The sequence below is a fragment of the Hyperolius riggenbachi genome, chromosome 2, assembly GCF_040937935.1.
Source record: "Hyperolius riggenbachi isolate aHypRig1 chromosome 2, aHypRig1.pri, whole genome shotgun sequence".
Taxonomy (NCBI): domain Eukaryota; kingdom Metazoa; phylum Chordata; class Amphibia; order Anura; family Hyperoliidae; genus Hyperolius; species Hyperolius riggenbachi.
The window spans coordinates 290,284,232-290,308,033 of record NC_090647.1 but is presented as its reverse complement, the minus strand read 5'-3'; the positions used below and the strand labels follow the sequence as shown (position 1 = coordinate 290,308,033).

The 23,802-nt window shown below is 45.2% G+C and overlaps 1 protein-coding gene across 4 annotated transcripts in view; it reads left to right on the top strand.

The window, feature by feature from the left end:
• Positions 1 to 23,802, top strand: part of CSMD2 (CUB and Sushi multiple domains 2) — a 1,291,405-nt gene that overhangs the window by 755,809 nt on the left and 511,794 nt on the right. For all 4 annotated transcript variants that reach the window (XM_068268938.1, XM_068268934.1, XM_068268936.1 and 1 more), the window contains 2 exons: positions 85 to 197; positions 23,417 to 23,494. In XM_068268938.1, the coding sequence (XP_068125039.1) occupies positions 85 to 197; positions 23,417 to 23,494 (191 nt within the window). The remainder of the gene's footprint in view (positions 1 to 84; positions 198 to 23,416; positions 23,495 to 23,802) is intronic.

Below are 23,802 nucleotides of genomic sequence, written 5' to 3'. Positions count from 1 at the left end.
GGATTGTTCCTTTAAGATGGCCACAAACTAATTAAATATACAAATAATAATGCCTTTGCTTTATTTATTTTGTTTCTCTTTCAGGTTTACAGGCTCAAATTTACCACCACCAGTCATCAGTAGTAAAAATTGGTTGCGGATTCACTTTACATCTGATGGCAATCATAAGCAGAAAGGCTTTAGCGCACAGTATCAAGGTGAGTAAAGTCAACTCAAACAGCTTCCAGATTAATATCTCGCTGTGCTGACGTACGTGGATTTGTGTTCCCCCAAGATGTTGTTAGTAATGCATGGTGGTTATTTAATGTCTTTTTCAGAGCTATGCGTGAAACAAAATATATCCCTTATGCAGCTGTTAATATTCCACTATAAGATTAGACGAGGCATCTTTTATGTTTTGAAGAACAATTTATTAAACTCCAGGTACAGTAGAAATACTGTCCTCAACTCCTTACGCCATTACTGATATAACAAATAAAATAAAAGGTCCTCTGAAGTACCTTAGTTCTTCTCCGGAAGTTTGTATTAAGACTGCTGTGGTGGTGTTTTTTTTGAAGCAGTCTTTCAAGAGCCTGGAGACAGTGGTGGTGGTGGCACCATACTTTTTTTTTTCTTACTCCATATGACATGTATGTTAATGTATTTTTTACTTAATCTATTGTCAGATCAGTAATAGGGAGGGGGTGAGAAATATTATTTTTCTTGGTCTTATTTCATATTTAATCAGTATTTTTAATTGAAAAAAATGGTCAAAACAGAAACTCCACCCATTGGCAGGGGCGTAACTAGACATCACTGGGCCCCCCTGCAAAACTTTGGATGGGGCCCCCCCACCCCCTCGCTTTCTGCACAGGAAAACTGAGGATCAATGTGTTTTCCCCATGCAGATAAAAACACTTAGACTTAAAGGAAACGTCAGGCAATCTATGCTACCCCCAGATATACTTACCCGGGGCTTCCTCCAGCCCCTTGCAGCCGATAAGTCCCTCGTCGCAGCTCTGCTCACAGTACATACATATACACACACAGTCATATTATTTACTACATGAGAGCACATGCTATATGGAGGAACAACAATGACATGCTGAACACAAGATATACGGTAGTATTTACTGTAACTTTGGCAAAACATTCAGAATGTCACTGATTGATACTCTTACTGTATTACGGATCTTTGACTCAGTATGAGACAACAAGCACTCAATGAGGCAGCAACAGTCAGACATCAATCTTACCCACTCCAATGTGTTGTAAAAGTAATCAGGCACCATACAGTCATTAGCCTGTGTGTAACAAGAATCTAGGAATCTCTTTGGAGTGATTGCAGATAAGGGACAGTCTACAACTTTTTTTTAACCTGTGACTTCTTTGTTTGTAACATTGTACATGAAGTCATCAGAACCTTGCTGCAGTGTGAGACAGATGGTTTTTACGAAACCCTAGGGAGCAGGGACAGTGAACAAATTCCAAAGTGTGTATGAGTCCTTATCTGTGTGGTGGACACATGCAGTCAACATAACAATGGTGTGAGAGCAAAATATGTTTTTTCTCTCCATGCCCTTAGTTGTCAGTCACTCAAACTTTTCCCCTCATGGCCCCCCTGTGGCTTCTGGGCCCCCCTGCGGAGGCCCCCCTTGCAGAGTCTATTGTTACGCCCCTGCCCATTGGTATATAATGAGTCTAGGTAAAGACAAATGGAGTTTGTGTTTTATATTTGCTAGATTAGTTGCATCAACAGAAATTTTCACTTGAAGCCAGGGGCGTAACTAGAGGAGAGAAGCACCTGCAGTCACAGGTGGCCCAGAGCCATTTTGTGCCCACAATTGCTAACCTTCCCTTCCTCCGATACAGGTGACAATACTTCAGATCAGGTATTTTTGAGGCTGCACTTGTTATTGGTGTGAAGATCATGATGACCACACTTGTTTTATCAGCCTTTTGAGATGGGCCCCAATGCTGTGAAGGGCACCAAGGGGAGACAAGGGAAGGGGTTGAGCATTGGGGAGGCCCATCAGAGCTTTGCCTGGGGGGTGGATGAATTGTAGTTATGCCACTAATTAAAGCCAAAGAGTTCAGATCTCTGCAGCCATTGAACATTACAGTATGCTACGTCTTGCACTTTTCCCATATCATAGATTTGTTTCTTATTTAGTTATATATTTTCTCTAATTAAAGTGACGTTCAAGAGGAAGTGCAGTGGAACAGCCCCCATTGCCTGCAGGAAATCAGCACTTGGTGATGCTGACTACAAGGGAGAGTTCACACTTGTCTGCAAATGTTTTTTCACACACACATTTTTGGACGATGTGTGTTCATCTGTGTTTTAAGTGTGTGTTCTTCCCATAGTAGCTTATGATTGTGAATTAGAAAATACACACAAAGTGAAACATTAGCAAATTTTGGCCTAAAGGAAAATTTCAGCTGGTGGTCTGGCCCCCAATTTTATCACATGCTTCTTGGTGAGCTGCATCTTTAACCACTTCCCGACCGCCGTATTGACAAATGGCGGCGGTCCTTGTAGGGGCATGGGCGGAGTGATCGCGTCATCCGTGACACGATCCTCCGCCGGCGCCTGTCTCCACATACCCGCCGCAACATCCCGCCGGCCATACTGAAGCGCCGGCGGGATGTTAACCCGACGATCGCCGCATACAAAGTGTATAATACACTTTGTAATGTTTACAAAGTGTATTATACAGGCTGCCTCCTGCCCTGGTGGTCCCAGTGTCCGAGGGACCACCAGGGCAGGCTGCAGCCACCCTATCTCGCACCCAAGCACACTGATTTCTCCCCCCCTGCCCCAGATCGCCCACAGCACCCCTCAGACCCCCCCTGCCCACCCCCCCACTCCTGTTTACACCCAATCACCCCCTAATCACCCATCAATCACTCCCTGTCACTATCTGTCAACGCTATTTTTTTTAACCCCCCCTGCCCCCTGCCCCCTCCTGATCACCCCCACCCCTCAGATTCTCCCCAGACCCCCCCCCCCCCCCCGTGTACTGTATGCATCTATCCCCCTTGATCACCTGTCAATCACCTGTCAATCACCCGTCAATCACCCCCTGTCACTGCCACCCATCAATCAGCCCCTAACCTGCCCCTTGCGGGCAATCTGATCACCCACCCACACCGATAGTTCGCCCGCAGATCCGACATCAGATCACCACCCAAGCGCAGTGTTTACATCTATTCTCTCCTCTAAACACCCACTAATTATTCATCAATCACCCATCAATCACCCACTATCACCACCTGTCACTGTTACTCATCAGATCAGACCCTAATCTGCCCCTTGCGGGCACCCAATCACCCGCCTACACGCTCAGATTGCCCTCAGACCCCCCCTTATCAATTCGCCAGGGCATTATTTACATCTGTCCTTCCCTGTAATAACCCACTGATCACCTGTCAATCACCTGTCAATCACCCATCAATCACCCCCTGTCACTGCCACCCATCAATCACCCCCTGTCACTGCCACCCATCAATCAGCCCCTAACCTGCCCCTTGCGGGCAATCTGATCACCCACCCACACCAATAGATCGCCCGCAGATCCGACATCAGATCACCACCCAAGCGCAGTGTTTACATCTATTCTCTCCTCTAAACACCCACTAATTACCCATCAATCACCCATCAATCACTCCCTATCACCACCTGTCACTGTTACCCATCAGATCAGACCCTAATCTGCCCCTTGCGGGCACCCAATCACCCGCCTACATGCTCAGATTGACCTCAGACCCTCCCTTATCAATTCGCCAGTGCAATATTTACATCTGTGCTTCCCTGTAATAACCCACTGATCACCTGTCAATCACCCATCAATCACCCCCTGTCACTGCCACCCATCAATCACCCCCTGTCACTGCCACCCATCAATCACCACCTGTCACTGCCACTCATCAATCAGCCCCTAACCTGCCCCTTGCGGGCAATCTGATCACCCACCCACACCAATAGATCGCCCGCAGATCCGACATCAGATCACCACCCAAGCGCAGTGTTTACATCTATTGTCTACTCGAAACACCCACTAATTACCCATCAATCACCCCCTATCACCACCTGTCACTGTTACCCATCAGATCAGACCCTAATCTGCCCCTTGCAGGCACCCAATCACCCACCTACACGCTCAGATTGCCCTCAGACCCCCCCTTATCAATTCGCCAGGGCATTATTTACATCTGTCCTTCCCTGTAATAACCCACTGATCACCCATCAATCACCCCCTGTCACTGCCACCCATCAATCACCCCCTGTCACTGCAACCCATCAATCAGCCCCTAACCTGCCCCTTGCGGGCAATCTGATCACCCACCCACACCAATAGATCGCCCGCAGATCCGACATCAGATCACCTCCCAAGTGCAGTGTTTACATCTGTTCTCTCCTCCAAACACCCACTAATTACCCAGCAATCACCTCCTGTCACTGCTACCCATCAGATTAGACCCCTATCTGCCCCTAGGGCACTGAATCACCCGCCCATACCCTCAGAACGCCCTCAGACCCCAGCCCTGATCACCTCGCCAGTGCATTGCTTGCATCTATTACCCCCTCTATTCACACCTTGCGACACCCATCAATCACCTCATGTCACCCCCTAGCACGCCTACCCATCAGATCAGGCCCTAATTTGCCCCGTGTGGGCTCTTAATCACTCGGCCAAACCCTCAGATCCCCCTCAGACCCCCTTCCGATCACCTCCCCAGTGCATTGATTGCATCTATTTTCCCCTCTAACCACCCCCTGAGACACCCATCAATCACCTCCTGTCACCCCCTAGCACTCCTATCCATCAGATCAGGCCCAATACAACCTGTCATCTAAAAGGCCACCCTGCTTATGACCGGTTCCACAAAATTCGCCCCCTCATAGACCACCTGTCATCAAAATTTTCAGATGCTTATACCCCTGAACAGTCATTTTGAGACATTTGGTTTCCAGACTACTCACGGTTTTGGGCCCGTAAAATGCCAGGGCGGTATAGGAACCCCACAAACTGACCCCATTTTAGAAAAAAGACACCCCAATGTATTCTGTTAGGTGTATGACGAGTTCATAGAAGATTTTATTTTTTGTCAAAAGTTTGTGAAAAAAAAACAAAAATCAATTTCCGCTAAGTGTCATTTTTCACTAACTTGTGACAAAAAATAAAATCTTCTATGAACTCGCCATACACCTAACGGAATACCTTGGGGTGTCTTCTTTCTAAAATGGGGTCACTTGTGGGGTTCCTATACTGCCCTGGCATTTTAGGGGCCCTAAACCGTGAGGAGTAGTCTAGAAAACAAAAGCCTCAAAATTACCTGTGATTAGGACGTTGGGCCCCTTAGCGCACCTAGGCTGCAAAAAAGTGTCACACATGTGGTATCGCCGTACTCAGGAGAAGTAGTAAAATGTGTTTTGGGGTGTATTTTTACACATACCCATGCTGGGTGGGAGAAATCTCTTTGTAAATGGACAATTGTGTGTACAAAAAAATCAAACAATTGTCATTTACAGAGATATTTCTCCCACCCAGCATGGGTATGTGTAAAAATACACCCCAAAACACATTATACTACTTCTCCTGAGTACGGCGGTACCACATATGTGGCACTTTTTTACACCCTAAGTACGCTAAGGGGCCCAAAGTCCAATAAGTACCTTTAGGATTTCACAGGTCATTTTGCGACATTGTTGGTTTCAAGACTACTCCTCACGGTTTAGGGCCCCTAAAATGCCAGGGCAGTATAGGAACCCCACAAATGACCCCATTCTAGAAAGAAGACACCCAAAGGTCTTGTTTCAAGACTACTCCTCACGGTTTAGGGCCCTTAAAATGCCAGGACTCCATTTTAGAAAGAAGACACCCCAAGGTATTCTGTTAGTAGTACGGTGAGTTCATAGAAGATTTTACTTTTCGTCACAAGTTATCGGAAATTGATTTTTATTGTTTTTTTTTCACAAAGTGTCATTTTCCGCTAACTTGTGACAAAAAATAAAATCTTCTATGAACTCACCGTACTACTAACGGAATACCTTGGGGTGTCTTCTTTCTAAAATGGGGTCACTTGTGGGGTTCCTATACTGTCCGGGCATTTTAGGGGCCCTAAACCGTGAGGAGTAGTCTTGAAACAAAATTTCTCAAAATGACCTGTGAAATCCTAAAGGTACTCATTGGACTTTGGGCCCCTTAGCGCAGTTAGGGTGCAAAAAAGTGCCACACATGTGGTATCGCCGTACTCAGGAGAAGTAGTATAATGTGTTTTGGGGTGTATTTTTACACATACCCATGCTGAGTGGGAGAAAGATCTCTGTAAATGGACAATTGTGTGTAAAAAAAATTAACAAATTGTCATTTACAGAGATATTTCTCCCACCCAGCATCGGTATGTGTAAAAATACACCCCAAAACACATTATACTACTTCTCCTGAGTACGGCAATACCACATGTGTGGCACTTTTTTGCAGCCTAACTGCGCTAAGGGGCCCAAAGTCCAATGAGCACCTTTAGGCTTTACAGGGGTGCTTACAAATTAGCACCCCCCAAAATGCGAGGACAGTAAACACACCCCACAAATGACCCCATTTTGGAAAGTAGAGACTTCAAGGTATTCAGAGAGGGGCATGGTGAGTCCGTGGCAGATTTCATTTTTTTTTGTCGCAAGTTAGAAGAAATGGAAACTTTTTTTTTTTGTCACAAAGTGTCATTTTCCGCTTACTTGTGACAAAAATTAATATCTTCTATGAACTCACTATGCCTCTCAGTGAATACTTTGGGATGTCTTCTTTCCAAAATGGGGTATTTATACTATCCTGGAATTCTAGCCCCTCATGAAACATGTCAGGTGGTCAGAAAAGTCATAGATGCTTGAAAATGGGAAAATTCACTTTTTGCACCATAGTTTGTAAACGCTATAACTTTTACCCAAACCAATAAATATACACTGAATGGGTTTTTTTTTATCAAAACATGTTTGTCCACATTTTTCGCGCTGCATGTATACAGAAATTTTACTTTATTTGAAAAATGTCAGCACAGAAAGTTAAAAAAATCATTTTTTTGCCAAAATTCATGCCTTTTTTGATGAATATAATAAAAAGTAAAAATCGCAGGAGCAATCAAATAGCACCAAAAGAAAGCTTTATTAGTGACAAGAAAAGGAGCCAAAATTCATTTAGGTGGTAGGTTGTATGAGCGAGCAATAAACCGTGAAAGCTGCAGTGGTCTGAATGGAAAAAAAAGTGGCCGGTCCTTAAGGGGGGTAAAGCCCACGGTCCTCAAGTGGTAAAGTATACAGAATTTAGCTCCCCCATGTACCATAGATTATGCATTGTACAGATGAATGCATCTGAAAATTACAACTGTACTGTATGTGGTTTTGATAGACAAGAAGCAGTGGGTTACATTCATTAACCACTGGTAAAAAGTATGTGCATAGATGGCATAGGCAAATTTTACCACCATATATGCAAAGTGTGAAACAGGCATTTTCTAATACACAGTGCTATGTGTCTTACTCAAATAGCAGTAAATCTGTCCCTTAGTCACATAATTATCAGAGACATTGAGACACAGAGACACTATATTACTGTCCCCACACTGATGGGTCGGATGCTCATGCATTGGAAATCTTACCTGCTCCATGGACTCCCGGTCTTGTCCACTGCTTTGCCCGATCGTTGCCAACCGCTTATGTATGGCTTCAGAAACAAAAACAAAAAGACCGAGAGCCCAAATGGTGCAGTATTTCAAAGCAATAGAGAAAATTAGGTGGAAAAAGTTATACTCACAAACATGGGTTGCCCCTAGGCAACCACTCCATATGCCGGTGGGGAGAATTAGTACCTGACCCCACTCAGGTATAAGATGTCGCTCTCTGTAGAAGGAAATTAGGAAGAATCCTTGCCACCATAGGTGGATTGCATTGTGATAAGGATAAGAACCAGAGGCGCCAAAAAGAGTAAAAACAATATTAAGATTAAAAATTGGGGGGAGACGTACTCGCCACCCATCAAACAGACCAAAAACCAATGGAAGACACAATGTCTGGTCAAAAATTCAGCAATTTTTTAGTACTCCCGGGTGCTACGCGTTTCACGGGATTATCCCGCTTCCTCAGGCAATCAAACAGGAGCACAAGCAGTTGGGGGTCTGGAACGAGCTAAGCGCCTCAGTGAGAGTACTAATAAATTGCTGAATTTTTGACCAGACATTGTGTCTTCCATTGGTTTTTGGTCTGTTTGATGGGTGGCGAGTACGTCTCCCCCCAATTTTTAATCTTAATATTGTTTTTACTCTTTTTGGCGCCTCTGGTTCTTATCCTTATCGCTTATGTATGGCTGAGCATGATGGGTAATACAGCTAAAGAGACTAAGAGCAGCTGGCCAGTCAATGCATGGGCATCAGGGAGGGCACATTAACATTTGGGGAAGGAAGTAGCGGATGCGGCGCCAGGAGGCCGATTCCTGAGTGATGTCATACTGAAATTGATTGGTGCTCAGTCTGCGGTGTATGAGAAACCAACAGATCTCTCTCCAATCAGATTCAATTAGAGCGGCATCTGTCTGTTAATCGATCTGTCCATACATTGCAGGATGTAGGGCGCCTTTAAAGTTTCAGGTTAGGTTTGTGAGGACAGACTGATAAAAAGGTCACTTTGTACCTGCTTTTATCACTAGTATCCGGGACTATTCATTTATTTGAGTTATTTTCTTACGTAACACCTCACACTTTTTAATCCCTGATCTATCTGGTTTTATAAACAGGGCATTAAAGCTCCAGAAAAATACGTTTTGCTGTCATTTACGAAAGCAAAGTGAGGACATTAAAAATCAGTTCTGTTAAGCTTCCCGCACACTTCAGACTGTGGATCGAGATGTTCAGCTTAAACAGATCCATCCCCAGGCCAAGGCGTATAATGGCAAGATGGATATGTACACACGTTTCTCATCTTTAGGGTAGGAAGGACAGAAACAGATATTGCTTACTAGGCCACAGGACTCTGTGCTTCATTAACCTTCATAATGCAGGTTGCACTGCTCCAATAAACAGAAAGGTACGGTAAAGCTGGCTAATCTAATATCCATGTGAAATGCTTGTTATGTGAAATCGGAATCTTCAGATTAATATTCTACAAATACCAGTGCATGTAATCCTATATTCAAGCCCAAATCCTCTTCCTTCCTCCTGCTTCAAATGTTGCTTCGTTAGTGATGTGTAATATACAGTAACTTATGTCTTGAGTGACTTTAAAGCAAACCGGAAGCAGAAAAAAAGTATGATATAATGAATTATATGTGTAGTGAAGATAATGAATAGAACATTAGTAGCAAAGAAAAATCTCATATTTTTATTTTCATTTATATAGTTTTTTTTATAACATTGCATAATTCTGTCATATTTGCAGTTAACAAACCACACTCGGTCTTTTAAGCTGTAAAACAAAGCAGAAATAATGACACTTTGAAGTTTCCTGCAGCAAAACTTATCTCAACTTGTCTCTCACTGTTTCTTAGCTGTGAAAGAGACTCTGAAGCGAGTCTAAATTCACTTTTTTAACATTCAGTCATGTTCAGAGCTATAACCCCTTCTAAACCGCTGCTATCCCGCGGCAAAAATCCACGACTTTCTTGGTTGTGGATTTTGCTGCTCATGGAGGCAGAGCTATGAGCTGCAGCTCTGCCTCCATGCGCGTTAATCTGCCAGTGGATCTCCGCCTCTCCCCCGCCCCTCTCAGTGAAGGCCGATTGAGAGGCAGCGATCAGCCGGGATTGATGCGGGATTTGCCTCATTCAGGAAGCGATCCCCGGAGTTACGAGAAGGGATTTGGGGAGTATAAACCCCTCATTTTGCTGCGGGATAGCGGCGGTTTAGAAGAGGTTATAGTTCTTAACATGATTGAATGCTAAAAAAGTGAATTTAGACTCGCTTCAGTCTCTTTAAGTGCTTGAGAAAAGTGGACTGTAATTGACCCAGTGGGTTGAAGAGCTCAGAGAAGCTCTTTTGCTTAGATAACTGAAGTTTTTTTACTCTACTGTACTGGAAAACTGCATGTGACTTTTTTGTCACTAATGTTATATTCCTTAACTGTACTACACATAAAATTAATTAGTTTATATGTGCATTTTCACTTCAGGTTTGCTTTAAAGCCCAACCAAACCCAAAACTTAGAAAGTCAAATTTTGTAATCAATGAAGCCCTTTAGTGTGAGTTAAAGGTATTTAGCTTGAAGATGAATTTTACAAGGTTATATTCCTCATGAAACTGTGTGTATATGCATCTCCTGTCAATGCAGGGAACCTGATGCAAGAGTGACACGGAGTCTACCATATTTATTTCCTTTTAAACAATGTCAGTTGCCTGGCTGTCTTGCTGATCCTGTGTCTTAAATACATTTAACTGTAGACCCTGAACAAGCATGCAGATCAGGAGTTTCTAACTGAAAAAGGAACTCCAGTGAAAGTAATGTAATAAAAAAGTGCTTTATTTTTACAATAATTATACATAAATGATTTAGTCAGTGTTTGCCCATTGTAAAATCTTTTAAATCCCTGATTTACATTCTGACATTTATCACATGGTGACATTTTTACTGCTGGCATGTGATGTAGCTGCTGCTTGCTGTTTTGGCAGTTGGAAACCGCTGTAAACAGCTATTTCCCACAGTGCAACAAGGTTCACAGACAGGAAACTGCCTGGAATACCGTGGTCCTCAGAGTTTGTTGTGGGAGGGGTTTCACCACAATATCAGCCATTCAGCGCCCCCTGATGATTCTTTTGTGAAAAGGAATAGATTTCTCATGTAAAAGGGGGTATCAGCTACTGATTGGGATGAAGCTCAATTCTTGGTCACGGTTTTTCTTTAAGTCTGACTGGATTAGCTGCATGCTTGTTTCAGATGTGTGCTTCTGACACTATTACAGCCAAAGAGACCAGCAACACTGCTTGGCAACTGGTATTGTTTAAAAAGAAATACATATGGCATCCTCCATATCACACTTACTTCAGGTACACTTTAAGAACAGACCTGTTAGTTGAGTTCTTTAAATACTCACCTCTAACTTTCTGTGAAGTACAAAATCCCACCTCCTCATGTAGACACTAATGATGGGCTGAACTGTTCTGCCAGCGTACAAGGGGTGTTTGAAATTCGCGTCTAATCCAATTTTTTTTTCTTTTAATTGCGTTCACAGTTTTACCATAGACTTTAATGGAAGGCAAGTGGCCGCCAACTTTAGCAGTTAATAGCAAAACCTGATCAGAGTGCTACGGGTGTTCCAGGGTGACAGTGTAGGTGTGCACTATAGAGTAGAGATGGCCTGAACGGTTCGCCAGCGAACTTCCGTGGTTCGTGATCGCGGCGAACCGGAAACTTTTCCGGAAGTTCAGTTCGCCCCCATAGATTTGACCCTCTACATCAGAGTTCCCCAACCCTGTCCTCAAGGCCCACCAACAGTATATGTTTTGCAGGAAACCAGAATCATTCACAGGTGGATTAATTAGTGTCTCAGCAGAGCTGATCAGCTATCTGTGTGGATTTCTACAAAACATGCACTGTTGGTGGGCCTTGAGGACAGGGTTGGGGAAAACTGCTCTATTAGTGAAGGGATAGCTTCTGCAGACTCTCATAGGGAAATCTTAGGTAGGCTCTTGTAGGCTTGTTAGCTTGCTCCTGGCTGATTGTTATTGCTAAAAAAGCACCCCTCAACAGCTCTTTTTAGAGCTAATCATGTTCTTGTGATCTTTTTTTTGTGTGTGTGTGTGTGGCCCACTTGCATTATATACAGCCCTGTCAGTCAGTGTCACTGTGCCTGTCTGTGTGTGACAGGTGCACATGTAATACCCATCACTGCATATACCTACTACCTGTTGTTCACTTCAGTGCACCCACCTACCTACGTGAGCGCACGCAGTGTCACTATCCCTGTCCGGTACCTGTCTGTGTGTGACAGGTGCACATTGTAATACCCATCCCTGCATATATCTACTACCTGTTGTTCACTTCAGTGCACCCACCTACCTACGTGAGTGCATGCAGTGTCACTGTACCTATCCAGTACCTGTCTGTGTGTGACAGGTGCACATGTAATACCCATCACTGCATTTACCTACTAACTGTTCATTTCAGTGCACCCACCCACCTACGTGAGCGCACGCAGTGTCACTGTGCCTATCCGGTAACTGTCTGTGTGTGACAGGTGCACATGTAATACCCATCCCTGCATATATCTACTACCTGTTGTTCACTTCAGTGCACCCACCTACCTACGTGAGTGCATGCAGTGTCACTGTGCCTATCCAGTACCTGTCTGTGTGTGACAGGTGCACATGTAATACCCATCACTGCATTTACCTACTACCTGTTGTTCACTTCAGTGCACCCACCTACCTACGTGAGCGTATGCAATGTCACTGTGCGTATAAAAAAAGGCAAGTAGTGTCATCTCTGGCACACAACGTTGGGTCAAGTGACCATCTGACCACGTGGTCTGCAAAGCACGGTCAGGCCTGCCCGAAGACTAAGTCGCTCCCCACACAGCATCTCTGCCTTCAGGTTGCTTGACTGCCTTCTCCGCCATCACCAACAGGGTCCAGGACTCCAGGCGGATTCCTGAATTTTTAAGGCCGCTGCTAGCAGCAGCCTCTATAATAATTTTTCTGGTGCATGTACATGCCTGCCTAATTTTTCTGGCTGCACTGTGGCTGCAACAACAAAACAAAAGGCATGTACATGTGCCAATTCCCCTTCGTGATCATTACCTTGCCGCAGTGAAGGGGCTTGCATATCACAATGAAGCAATGACCGCTAGCTATATGAGTGTCTCGGGGGGGGGGGGGGGGGGACACCCAAGATAATAAGGTCGTTGCTTCATTGTGGACAGACCAAATTTGATCAGCTGGACAGTCACTGTTCTGTCATTCTGCTACCTCAGCCCGGCGACCATATGGGCTTGAAAACCGCCACGGCCTGCACTCTGGCCATGGTGCGCACCAGTCCAGCACGGCCGTCACTACACGAACAGCTGTTTGTGGTGCGTTACACAGTGAGTTTGGTGTGTCAGTGTGAAGCACTACTCTCTAATTACACTCCTTGATTGAGGTATACACATGCAAGATGTTTTAAAGCACTTTAGGGATCCGTTGAAAAGGGCTCCTGAGCTGCCTATATGAAAAGGGCTCCTCCATAGACATCAATGTTATTTCTGCAAATATGAGCTACAAGGTGCTGAAAAGGGCTCCCGGGTTTTTATATAGGCTACAACGGGCACCATTTTGTAGCCTATACTTTTTTTTTGGCTACAAGGTTTTTGGCTACAAAAGGGCACCCCTTTCTAGCCCATATTTTTATTCGGCTGCAAGGTTTTCGGCTGCTGTAGGACACCCCTTTGTAGCCTATATTTTTTATTCGGCTACAAGGTTTTCGGCTACAAAAGGGCACCCCTTTGTAGCCCATATTTTGTATTCAGCTACAAGGTTTTAGGCTACAAGGTTTTTGATTCTGATACAAAAGGGTTAGGCACCACCAGGGGACTCTTAGGGTTAGGTCATAATCATCACTTTTCTTAGCTATATCTAGAGCCCTTTTATAGCCCAACAAATTTTGCCTATTACAGCATCCTTTTAAATAAATTAAAACTAGCTTTTTCGGCTACACCAGGTGCCCTTTGTAGCAGAATTTGGCATATATGGGCTACACCAGGCGCCCTTTGTAGCCGAAGTGTGCATATATGGACTACACCATGTGCCCTTTGTAGCCGAAGTTGGCATATGGGCTACACCAGGTGCCCTTTTTGTAGCCGAATTTGGTATATATGGGCTACACCAGGAGCCCTTTTTTCCAGGAGCCCTTTTGAAATAGACGCCTTTAGGTCTGCAATTTAGCATTCAAAGTGATTTCGGCCCTTAAAACGCTGCTTTGTGTCAAATCCAGATTGAATCCACTCCCCCCCCCCCCCCCTGAGACACACATATAGCCGTCGGTCATTGCTTCATTGTGATACACAAGCCCCTTGGTATAGCAGCGGCCTTAAAAATTCAGGAATCCACCTGGAGTCCTGGACCCTGTTGGTGGTGGCGGAGAAGGCAGTTACACGGCGTGCAGGCAGAGATGCTGTGTGTGGGGACTGACTTAGTCTTGGGGCGGGCAGTAGCCCTCCGGGATCCATGCCTCATTCATTTTGATAAAGGTGAGGTTCTGAACACTTTTGTAACTTAGGTGACTTCTCTTCTCAGTGACAATGCCTACAGCTGCGCTGAAGGTCCTTTCTGACAGGACGCTTGAGGCAGGGCAAGACAGAAGTTGGATGGCAAATTGGGACAGCTCTGGCCACAGGACAAGCCTGCGCACTCAGTAGTCCAACAGTTCATCGCTGCTCACAGTGTCTACATCCACACTTAACGCCAGGTAGTCGACTTACTGGCGGTCCAGGCGTTGGTGGAGAGTGGATCCGGAAGGGCTAAGGCGAGGCGTTTGACTAAAGAATTTCCGCTTGTCCGACATCATCATGAGATTGCTAGAGCGTCCTGTCCTTTCCTGCGTGGACATGGGAGAAAGATTACTGGCAGTGGTACTTTTATTGCGTTGTGCTGTGACATCACCCTTAACCACTTGCCGACCGCACGCTTATACCGTGCGTCGGCAAAGTGGCAGCTGCAGGACCAGCGACGCAGTACTGCGTCGCCAGCTGCAGGCTAATTAATCAGGAAGCAGCCGCTCGCGCGAGCGGCTGCTTCCTGTCAATTCACGGCGGGGGGCTCCGTGAATAGCCTGCGGGCTGCCGATGGCGGCTCGCAGGCTAAATGTAAACACAAGCGGAAATAATCAGCTTTGTTTACATTTGTACGGCGCTGCTGCGCAGCAGCGCCGTAAGGCAGATCGGCGATCCCCGGCCAATCAGCGGCCGGGGATCGCCTCCATGTGACAGGGGACGTCCTGTCACTGGCTGCACAGGACGGATAGCGTCCTGTGCAGCCTTGATCACCGGGGGGGGGGGGGGGCAGCAGGTAGGAGAGGGAGGGGGGAATTTCGCCGCGGAGGGGGGCTTTGAGGTGCCCCCCCCCCCGCATCACCCAGCAGGCAGAAGAGATCAGACCCCCCCAGCACATCATCCCCATAGGGGGGAAAAAAGGGGGGCAATCTGATCTCTCTGCCTGCTACCTGATCTGTGCTGGGGGCTGCAGAGCCCACCCAGCACAGATCAGTAAAAACAGCGCTGGTCCTTAAGGGGGGGTAAAGGGTGGGTCATCAAGTGGTTAAACACATTGTAAAGCATAGTTGCCAGCTTGTTCTGCAAGTGCTGCATCCTTTCTGTCTTCAGGTGAGTTGGGAAGCGTGGCTACCCAGTACAGCTCATTCCTCTTGAGTTTTTTTATACGGGGGTCCCTCAACAGGCTGGACAGCATGAAAGACGCCATCTGCACAAAGTTGGATGCAGACGTACTATCCATCTCCTCTTGCTCTTCCTCAGTGACGTCAAGTAAGTCCTCCTCCTCCCCCCAGCCACGAACAATACTACGGGAACGTTGAGCATCACAAGCCCCCTGCGATGCCTGCTGTGGCTGTTCTTCTGCCGCCGCCTCCTCCTCCTCCAAAGAAACACCTTTCTCATCATCCGAGTCTGACTCCTCTTCCCCACACGACTCTTCCTCCTCTTCCTCCTCCCCCCTCTGTGCTGCCGTGTTAAGGAAACATCTGGTTTGATGAGAATTGATCCCACAACACTTCCTCCCGTAACTTTTCCTGTCCACGCTCCTCCACAGCTTGATCCACCACTCTACGCTCGCTCCAGGAAGTAAGCTTACGGGATCAAGTCGCTGATGGTGCCTTCACTGCGACTCACCAGGTTGGTCACCTCCTCAAACGGCCACATGAGCCTGCATGCATTTCGCATGAGTGTCCAGTTGTTGGGCCAGAACATCCCCATCTCCCCAGACTGTGTCCTTCTACTGTAGTTGTAGAGGTACTGGGTGATGGCTTTCTCCTGTTCTAGCAGTTGAGAGAACATAAGGAGGGTTGAATTCCAGCGAGTCAGGCTATCACAAATCAGGCGTCTCACCGGCAACTTGTTTCTCCGTTGAATATCGGCAAAGCGTGCCATGGCCGTGTAAGACCGCCTGAAATGCCCACACAACTTCCAGGACGTCCTCTAAGCCTGGGAAGTTTGACACAAATCTTTGAATGACTACATTCAGCACATGTGCCATGCAGGGTACATGTGTCAGCTTTCCCAAATTCAAAGCGGAAATTAAATTGCTGCCATTTTCACACACCATGTTGCCGATCTCCAGCTAGTGCGGGGTCAGCCATTGATCAACCTGTTTGTTAAGAGCAGCCAGGAGAGCTGCTCCAGTGTGACTCTCCGCTTTGAGACAAGACATGTCTAAGATGGTGTGACATCGTCGTACCTGGCATGCAGCATAGGTCCCGGGGAGCTGGGGCTGTGTAGCTGGAGAGGAGATCGCTGCACTAGTAGAGTTGAACTGCCACTCAGCCAAGGAGGAGGACGACAGCGAAGAGGATGTAGCAGGAGGAGAGGAGGTGGCAGGAGGCCTGCCTGCAAGCTGTGGAGGTGTCACAAGTTGGTCCGCTGCACAGCCACTTACTCCCTGCTTGCCATCGGTCACCAGGTTGACCCAATGGGCTGTGTAAGTAATGTACCTGCCCTGACCGTGCTTGGCAGACCAGGCATCCATGGTTAGCTGGACCCTTGATCCAACGCTGTGTGCCATAGATGACACTACTTGCCTCTCAACTTCACAGTACAGTTTGGGTATCGCCTTTTTAGAGAAATAATTGCAGCATAGTATCTTCCACTGTGGTTTCCCAATGGCCACAAATTTACAGGAGGCCTCAGAGTCCACCAGCTGGTATGGTAACAGCTGGCGAGCTAACAGTTCCGCCAAGCCAGTTGTCAGACTCCGGGCAAGGGGGTGACTGGCAGAAATTGGCTTCTTCCGCTCAAAGATTTCCTTCACAGACACCTGGCTGCTGTGGGCTGAGGAGCAGGAACCGCTCAAGGTCAGAGGCGGAGTGGAGGAGGGTGGCTGTGAAGGTGCAAGGGAGAAAGCGGTTGAAGATGCTGCACCTGAAGGAGGAAGAGGAGAAGGAGGGTGGCTTTACTTTTGTGTGCTGCTTTTCCTCTGGTGCTCTTCCCATTGCAGTTTGTGCCTTTTCTTCATGTGCCTTCGTAAGGCAGTTGTCCCTACGTGGGTAGTGGCCTTTCCACAGCTCAATTTTTGGAGGCAGAGAGAACAGATGGCATTGATCTGATTTTTGGAGGCAGAGAGAACAGATGGCATTGATCTGATCTGAGGCAGACACATTAAAACATTTCCAAACCGCTGAGCCCCCCTGGGGTGATGGCACTATGGTGGCATCAGCAGCTGACATTGAAGGGCATGTTTGCTGGCTGTCCATAGGTCCATAGGCGCCGGACACTGCCACCAGATGTTTCTGACAACGAGCTCCCCCTGCTTCTTTCAGGAACTCGTCTCTTCCTACTCCTCTCTGACTCCCCCTCTGAACTGTCCCATTGTTCATCTCCTCTATTGGGAACATACGTGGCATCCGTATCGTCATCTTCATAATCATCCTGCCCAGCTTCGCTTGCCTCAGACACCTCCAAAACTGCACCAACAGCAGGTACTTTATCATCCTCCTCCTCACACGTTATGTCCATAGTGTCGCCTAACTCAGACATATGAGGTGGTGTAACTTGCTTAGCGCCTTCATCTGTTTCTAACAATAATGGCTGTGCATCAGTGATTTCCCTATCAAATAACTCCTGCGAACTGTCAAAAGCAGCAGATGTGGTGCTTGTAGTAGTGCTGGTGGCTGCGGAAGATGAGGTGTTCTGTCGTAAATAGTCAACCACGTCCTGACAATCTTGGGAGTTGATGGGACTTGCCTTCTTCTGAGCACTGCACTTTGGTCCAGGGCCACACGAAACTACATCAGCACGACCTCGCACAGACCTGCTGGGTGGCCTTCCTCTGGGTCTGCCTCTACCTCTGCCTCTACCTGTTTTGTCCGTTTTGTCCATATCGGGGGGGATGAAGTAAAAGGTATGCAATGACTTGACTTATACAATGTGCAGTCACACAGGTGCAGTTAACAGGTATGCACGGAGTGGTATATCACACTGTGTGCACTCACGTAGGTAGGTGGGTGCACGGTGAACAACTGGTAGGTATAGGCAGTGATGGGTATTACAGTGTGCACCTATCACACACAGACAGGTACCGGACAGGGACAGTGACACTGCATGCTCTCTCGTAGGTAGGTGGGTGCACTGTGAATAACAGGTAGGGATACAAAGTGATGGGTATTACAATGTGCACCTGTCACACACACAGGTAGTTACTGAATGCGTTGGGCCTGGCAGTAGCACACACAGTAGGAATTACCAAGGCTGTCTATGCAACACAAGTGTCTGGGACACACACACACACACACACACACACACACACACACACACACACACACAAAACTAGATCACAAGAACAAGATTAGCTCTCAAAAGAGCTGTTGAGGGGTGCTTTTATAGCAATAAGAATCAGCAAGGAGCAAGCTAACAAGCCTATAAGTCTCTGAACAGCAGCTCTCCCTTCTCTAATTACTGCAGGCACACGAGTGTGTGAGAAGCCTGACACTGCCTGCCTTTTATAAGGGGGGGTGGGGCTCCAGGAGAGAGTGTAGCCTGATTGGCTATAATGTGCCTGCTGACTGTGATGTAGAGGGTCAAAGTTGACCCTCATGATGCACTATGGGAGTGAACCGAACTTCCAGAAAAGTTCACGGTTCTCCGCGATCGTGAACCCCGGAAGTTTGCCGGGAACCATTCGCTGGTGAACCGTTTGAGCAATCTCTATTTGGTATACTGTCAGCATTCGCTAATTATCATGATTGCTATTAGTATTTGCCTTGTTCAGTTTTGGCTTTAGCTCACCAGTTTGAAACAAAGCTTACTGTTATTACTGTAATTATTTTGAGTGAGGAGCAGATGAAGATTGCTTAATATGCCGCTACCTAGTTCTGTGTATGTACCAGGGAATATGGCTGGCTTGGTGCCTTTCAAAACACCTGACGTTTTCTGCTTTTGGGTATGAGGATGGAAATTATGTGAATCACTTGTTTGTTTTGGTCTTTTCTCTCTAATTATATAAAATGTTGGTCCCATAAATTATAGATGAAGAATTTAATTTGTGCGAATTATCAGGATATTTAGCTGCATTAGAATTTTTCCCTTCCTTATTGCCGCTGGTGGAACAATCTGCACAGAAACACTTGCAATGTCCCTGGTGTGTCCTTTACATCAGTAATGATTCAGATTTTAATATATTTTTCAGCCCTTGTTATGCTTTCAAGGTATTAAATCCTGCTGCAGGGAGTCTCTCGGCACAGTGCATTTGAGCAACCCACAGCAATCTCATTATGCAATCTTATTGGTGGATCAACAGAATGGGTTTTATATGGCTACAGTTGGTTAACCGGTCGACTGCTCCCTGCAGCTGAACACAATTGAGTCCTTGTCGGGTCCTACAGTATATTAGGAAGACTAGCAGAGATACAGAGTGCTACAAAGGATACAGTTTCAGCGACTGCATTGTAAAAGTGTAATAGCAGGGATTTTCTGCCAAGGTGGGTGCAGCCATTTCTTGGCAGATGCGAGGAAAAAAATACATTATAAGGTAATGGTAAAGCTTTTATTAAAACTATACTAGTATAGTTACTGAGCCTCACCATGTGCAAGGGTCAGCAGAAAATCTTTAAACAGTTCATGTTCTTATAAAGCGGTATTAAGTGAATTAGTTCCACTGTTCTGGTCATGATAATGATGAATTAATAACATGCTGGGCTTTGAATATAAACACTTAGCAGTATAGACATTACTTAAAGTGTTTGAACAATTTCCGAAATCATTTGCTCATCTGCCCTCCTGCCCACCATTCTAAATTGCCCACATAAGGTAAGTAGTGATTATTTGGTAATTGAAAAACCCAGATACCTATTTTTAAATCCAAATACAGTGGTCCGTGCCTAGGAGAGTGTCATAAAGGCCACTATTAGAATAACTTCTTAGTAGGTGTTTTTGTAGCTTTATTTTAGTCCCTAATATCCTAGTGGTTCTGATTCATTGTCACTCTGAAAACTCTTGTTCCCCAAGTCTTACCCATAGAGCCACATTAACCCATGCCTTGCACCGATGAAGGACAATTTAACCTTGAAACAGCTGTCTTTAATCGGGATTACTATGGCTCTGTAAAATTAATACATACACCAGCGATTCCTTATGTGTGCTTGGTCTTTCAGGGAGATAAAGGAGTGATTTGCATATTCAGTCCAATTCTGTTTTGCATATTTAGTCCCATTCTGAGTTACATTCTCAGTTTCATTCCATTTTAAGATGGCAAATTTATATTTAGCATCTACATTAGGAGATGAACCTTTAGATCAGTTAAGCAATTGATATCTAAATGATATTGATTGCTTACCTGGAGACCACTGTGTACACTCGTTATACACTATCTGATGTAATATTGATCTGACTGTAAGTGGCAGCCTGCTAACATTGATCTGATAAAGAGTGACCGTTTGCGATCAGATAAAACAATTGCACATTGATCAGGAAGACCTTCTTTTTCAACAGATCTTCCTTACATTTTATTTATGTATTTTTAATTTAAGATCAAATCTACTAAAAATGTCTAATAGTATTTGATAGGTTGACGTAAGAGGGTGCAATAAAACTACAGGATCCATTCGCTACCATTCTCAAAAGATGAATAGGGCGAAATAGACTGGTTCTGCCAAATATAATTGAGGAAAACAGTTCAGAATATGTGATGTGACTTCTTGGAGCACAGGCTGAGAAATAAGGTTATAGGATGCTTATCAGTAATCAAGAGAGCATGTGGAGAGGCACAATTCTAATTCAGGGCCCTTTTTCGCTAATCTACACCATGCAGTTTAGCAGTTAATAGAATACTAGTCATTGTGCCTGTTACATTAATGGTTGATAGGTGTGCACTGCACATGTGCGGCCCTGCACATGCTAGAATGCGCATGCCCGTGGCCACAGCCCTGCACATGCACACTACATTGTCGGGTGGCACACATGGATGCAGGTGGATGCAGACACCTGCAGTTTTATTACATAGGATGCTCATCATTTTGCTCTGTGTACATTTGAATCTTGTAATGTCAGCTCCTTGTCATTAGTATCCACATTGATGTCATCATTAAACTGGAGTATTCTACTTTTATATCCTAGCCATAACCCCTTAAGCATAAAATACCCAAACCCCACTTCCAAATGCAAAATACTATTACTTTCTATTATTTCAGTAACACCCCCTCCTTATTCCCCTCCTTATGACCTAGTTGCAACTCTTATACATAATAAAACGTTTTAGCATATGTGATTATATAAAACATTGGTAGATAATCCCATAATGATTAGGGGCAGGGCCAACCCACAAACAGAATATCGCTAATAAAGGACATAACAGGTCACAAGGCCTCTAAAGCATACCAATGCTTTATTGAAAATACAAAATTATCTAATTACACTCCCCCATAAAATAATCAAGGTAATTGGAATACTGCATGCCTCATTTGCATATTTAAAAAAGTGACAACGGCAGATAATCTCCCGCCTGGACTACTGCAACTCCCTCTTGTCAGGCCTTCCTCAAAACCGCATCGCCCCCCTAAAATCCATCATGAACGCAGCAGCCAGACTCATCTACTCCTCCCACCGCTCTTTCTCCACGACTCCACTACGCAAATCCCTTCATTGGATTCCAATTCACTTAAGAATCCGCTTCAAGATCCTATGTTTGGCATACAAATCCATACACAAGTCCTGCCCAACCTACATCTCTGACCTGGTCAGCAGATATACACCTGGCCGTCCACTTCGCTCCTCCAACGACCTCCTCTTAACCACCCCACGCATCTCGCACTCCCATGCACGACTGCACTAGAGCTGCCCCCATCCTGTGGAACTCTCTCCCACTGCCTGTCAGGCTCGCTAACACCTTCAAAAAAGCACTCAAAACTCACTTCTTCAAGGAGGCCTACATCAACTCAACACTGCCCTAATCCTTTCTGCCAATAACTTCTTGTTGCACCCCCTCCTTCATGTTACCAACCCCTCCCTCTAGATTGTAAGCCTCTGGCAGGACCCTCTCCCCTTGTGTAGCTTACTTGACTGTGTGCACTTTACCCAGAATTTGGAACTGGTAATTTTTACCACTACCACTCCAGTGTATGATCTGGTATGTACTACTATCTGCATTGTGTTGTGTATCTTATTGCTATTACCTGTATTGTTGTATCTATGATTTGTTACCTGTATTGTTCTGTCACCCCAGTTATCATTGTCTGTAATCCTATTTATTGTACAGTGCTGTGTAATATGTTGGCGCTATATAAATCTAATAAATAATAATAATAATAATAATAATCACCATAACGCTGATTGTAAAAATATAATTTAAGTGCTAGGTAGAGCTCTGTGAAAACTGACATATCTCTGGCCAAAGAAATTTGTCTCACACATGTCCATGCAGCCATTACACTTATACCCCTGTGCTAATGTCTATTTCAAACAGGGGCCCCCTTTAAAAGTCAGTTGCTAAATTGTTTGTTGTATGCCAAACAGTATACTAGAGGTTGATAAGCCAATTTGGCTATAGCTATACCACAGTCCTCTTAAAGTTGTGGCTTAATCCTCCTGTGGCTTAATCTCCTCAAGGGATCCCAGAGGTCCTACAGTGGCTCGCAAACCAGAGCATCATCTGCCGTGGTTTAAGGACGCCAACTTGGGGCTGGAAAGCATATAGTGAAGCAGTGCTGCAACATCAATACCACACACGGAAATGCGTAGGCTCCGCCTACCTGTCATGGATTTATTTACAAAAATATCTTGCAGCAGGTTCATGCAGTTATACAACTACTGATTCACTCGCTTTTCAGAAACCCTAGCAATAGTTTGAAATTCATTTCTGGTTAATAATAGAATCCAGTTCTGGAGACTGGGCAGGCATTTCAAAACCTGCATTTTGAAGTTTGTAAATATCATAAATGTATGTACTAATGCTTTGAGCTTACCCTGTTTTTAGTTAGCCTCTAGCCCATGTTGAAAAAGGTTAATGCAGCAAATGTACAGAGTAAAAACTGCAGTGACTACAGTATATTATTTTCTGCTATAGTGGTATATCTGTAGATTCAGATCAGTCAGTAATGAGTTTCACTGGGACAGCACATTTCAGGTTTGAAGCTTCAGGATTATGGATGTGCATTGAAAATCATTTGTACGCTGCCAAAGCCAGACATAGCAATGTGCTGCCTGTGACCTGTTCCTTAGTCTATGCATTAAACCTCACACTTATCTTGTCAAAATCCTTCCAGTGAAAAAACAAATGGAGATGAAGTCTAGAGGAGTCAAGCTTCTCCCCAACAAGGACAGCAACCAGAAGACATCAGTGTGTAAGTGTTAAATCCCAATTACTACACCATCATGCATCGCCATTATCCGACCATGCATTCAACATACCCAACAGTGGATTGATGGCTCTCCTTTCACTGCCCATAGGCGCTTCTCTGAGGGTGGGGATGCTTTAACACTGCTTTCTTCCTAATGCTACAACAGCTACGCACTTTAATATTACACAGCATTTAACTGATGCTTTAGAGAGCTTTAGATGTGTTGGTTTGACAGTGGCATTGGAAACCAGGAACCATAAAATACACTTTATGAATGAAGTCATACGAACAATTCTGTCATGGAACTGGAG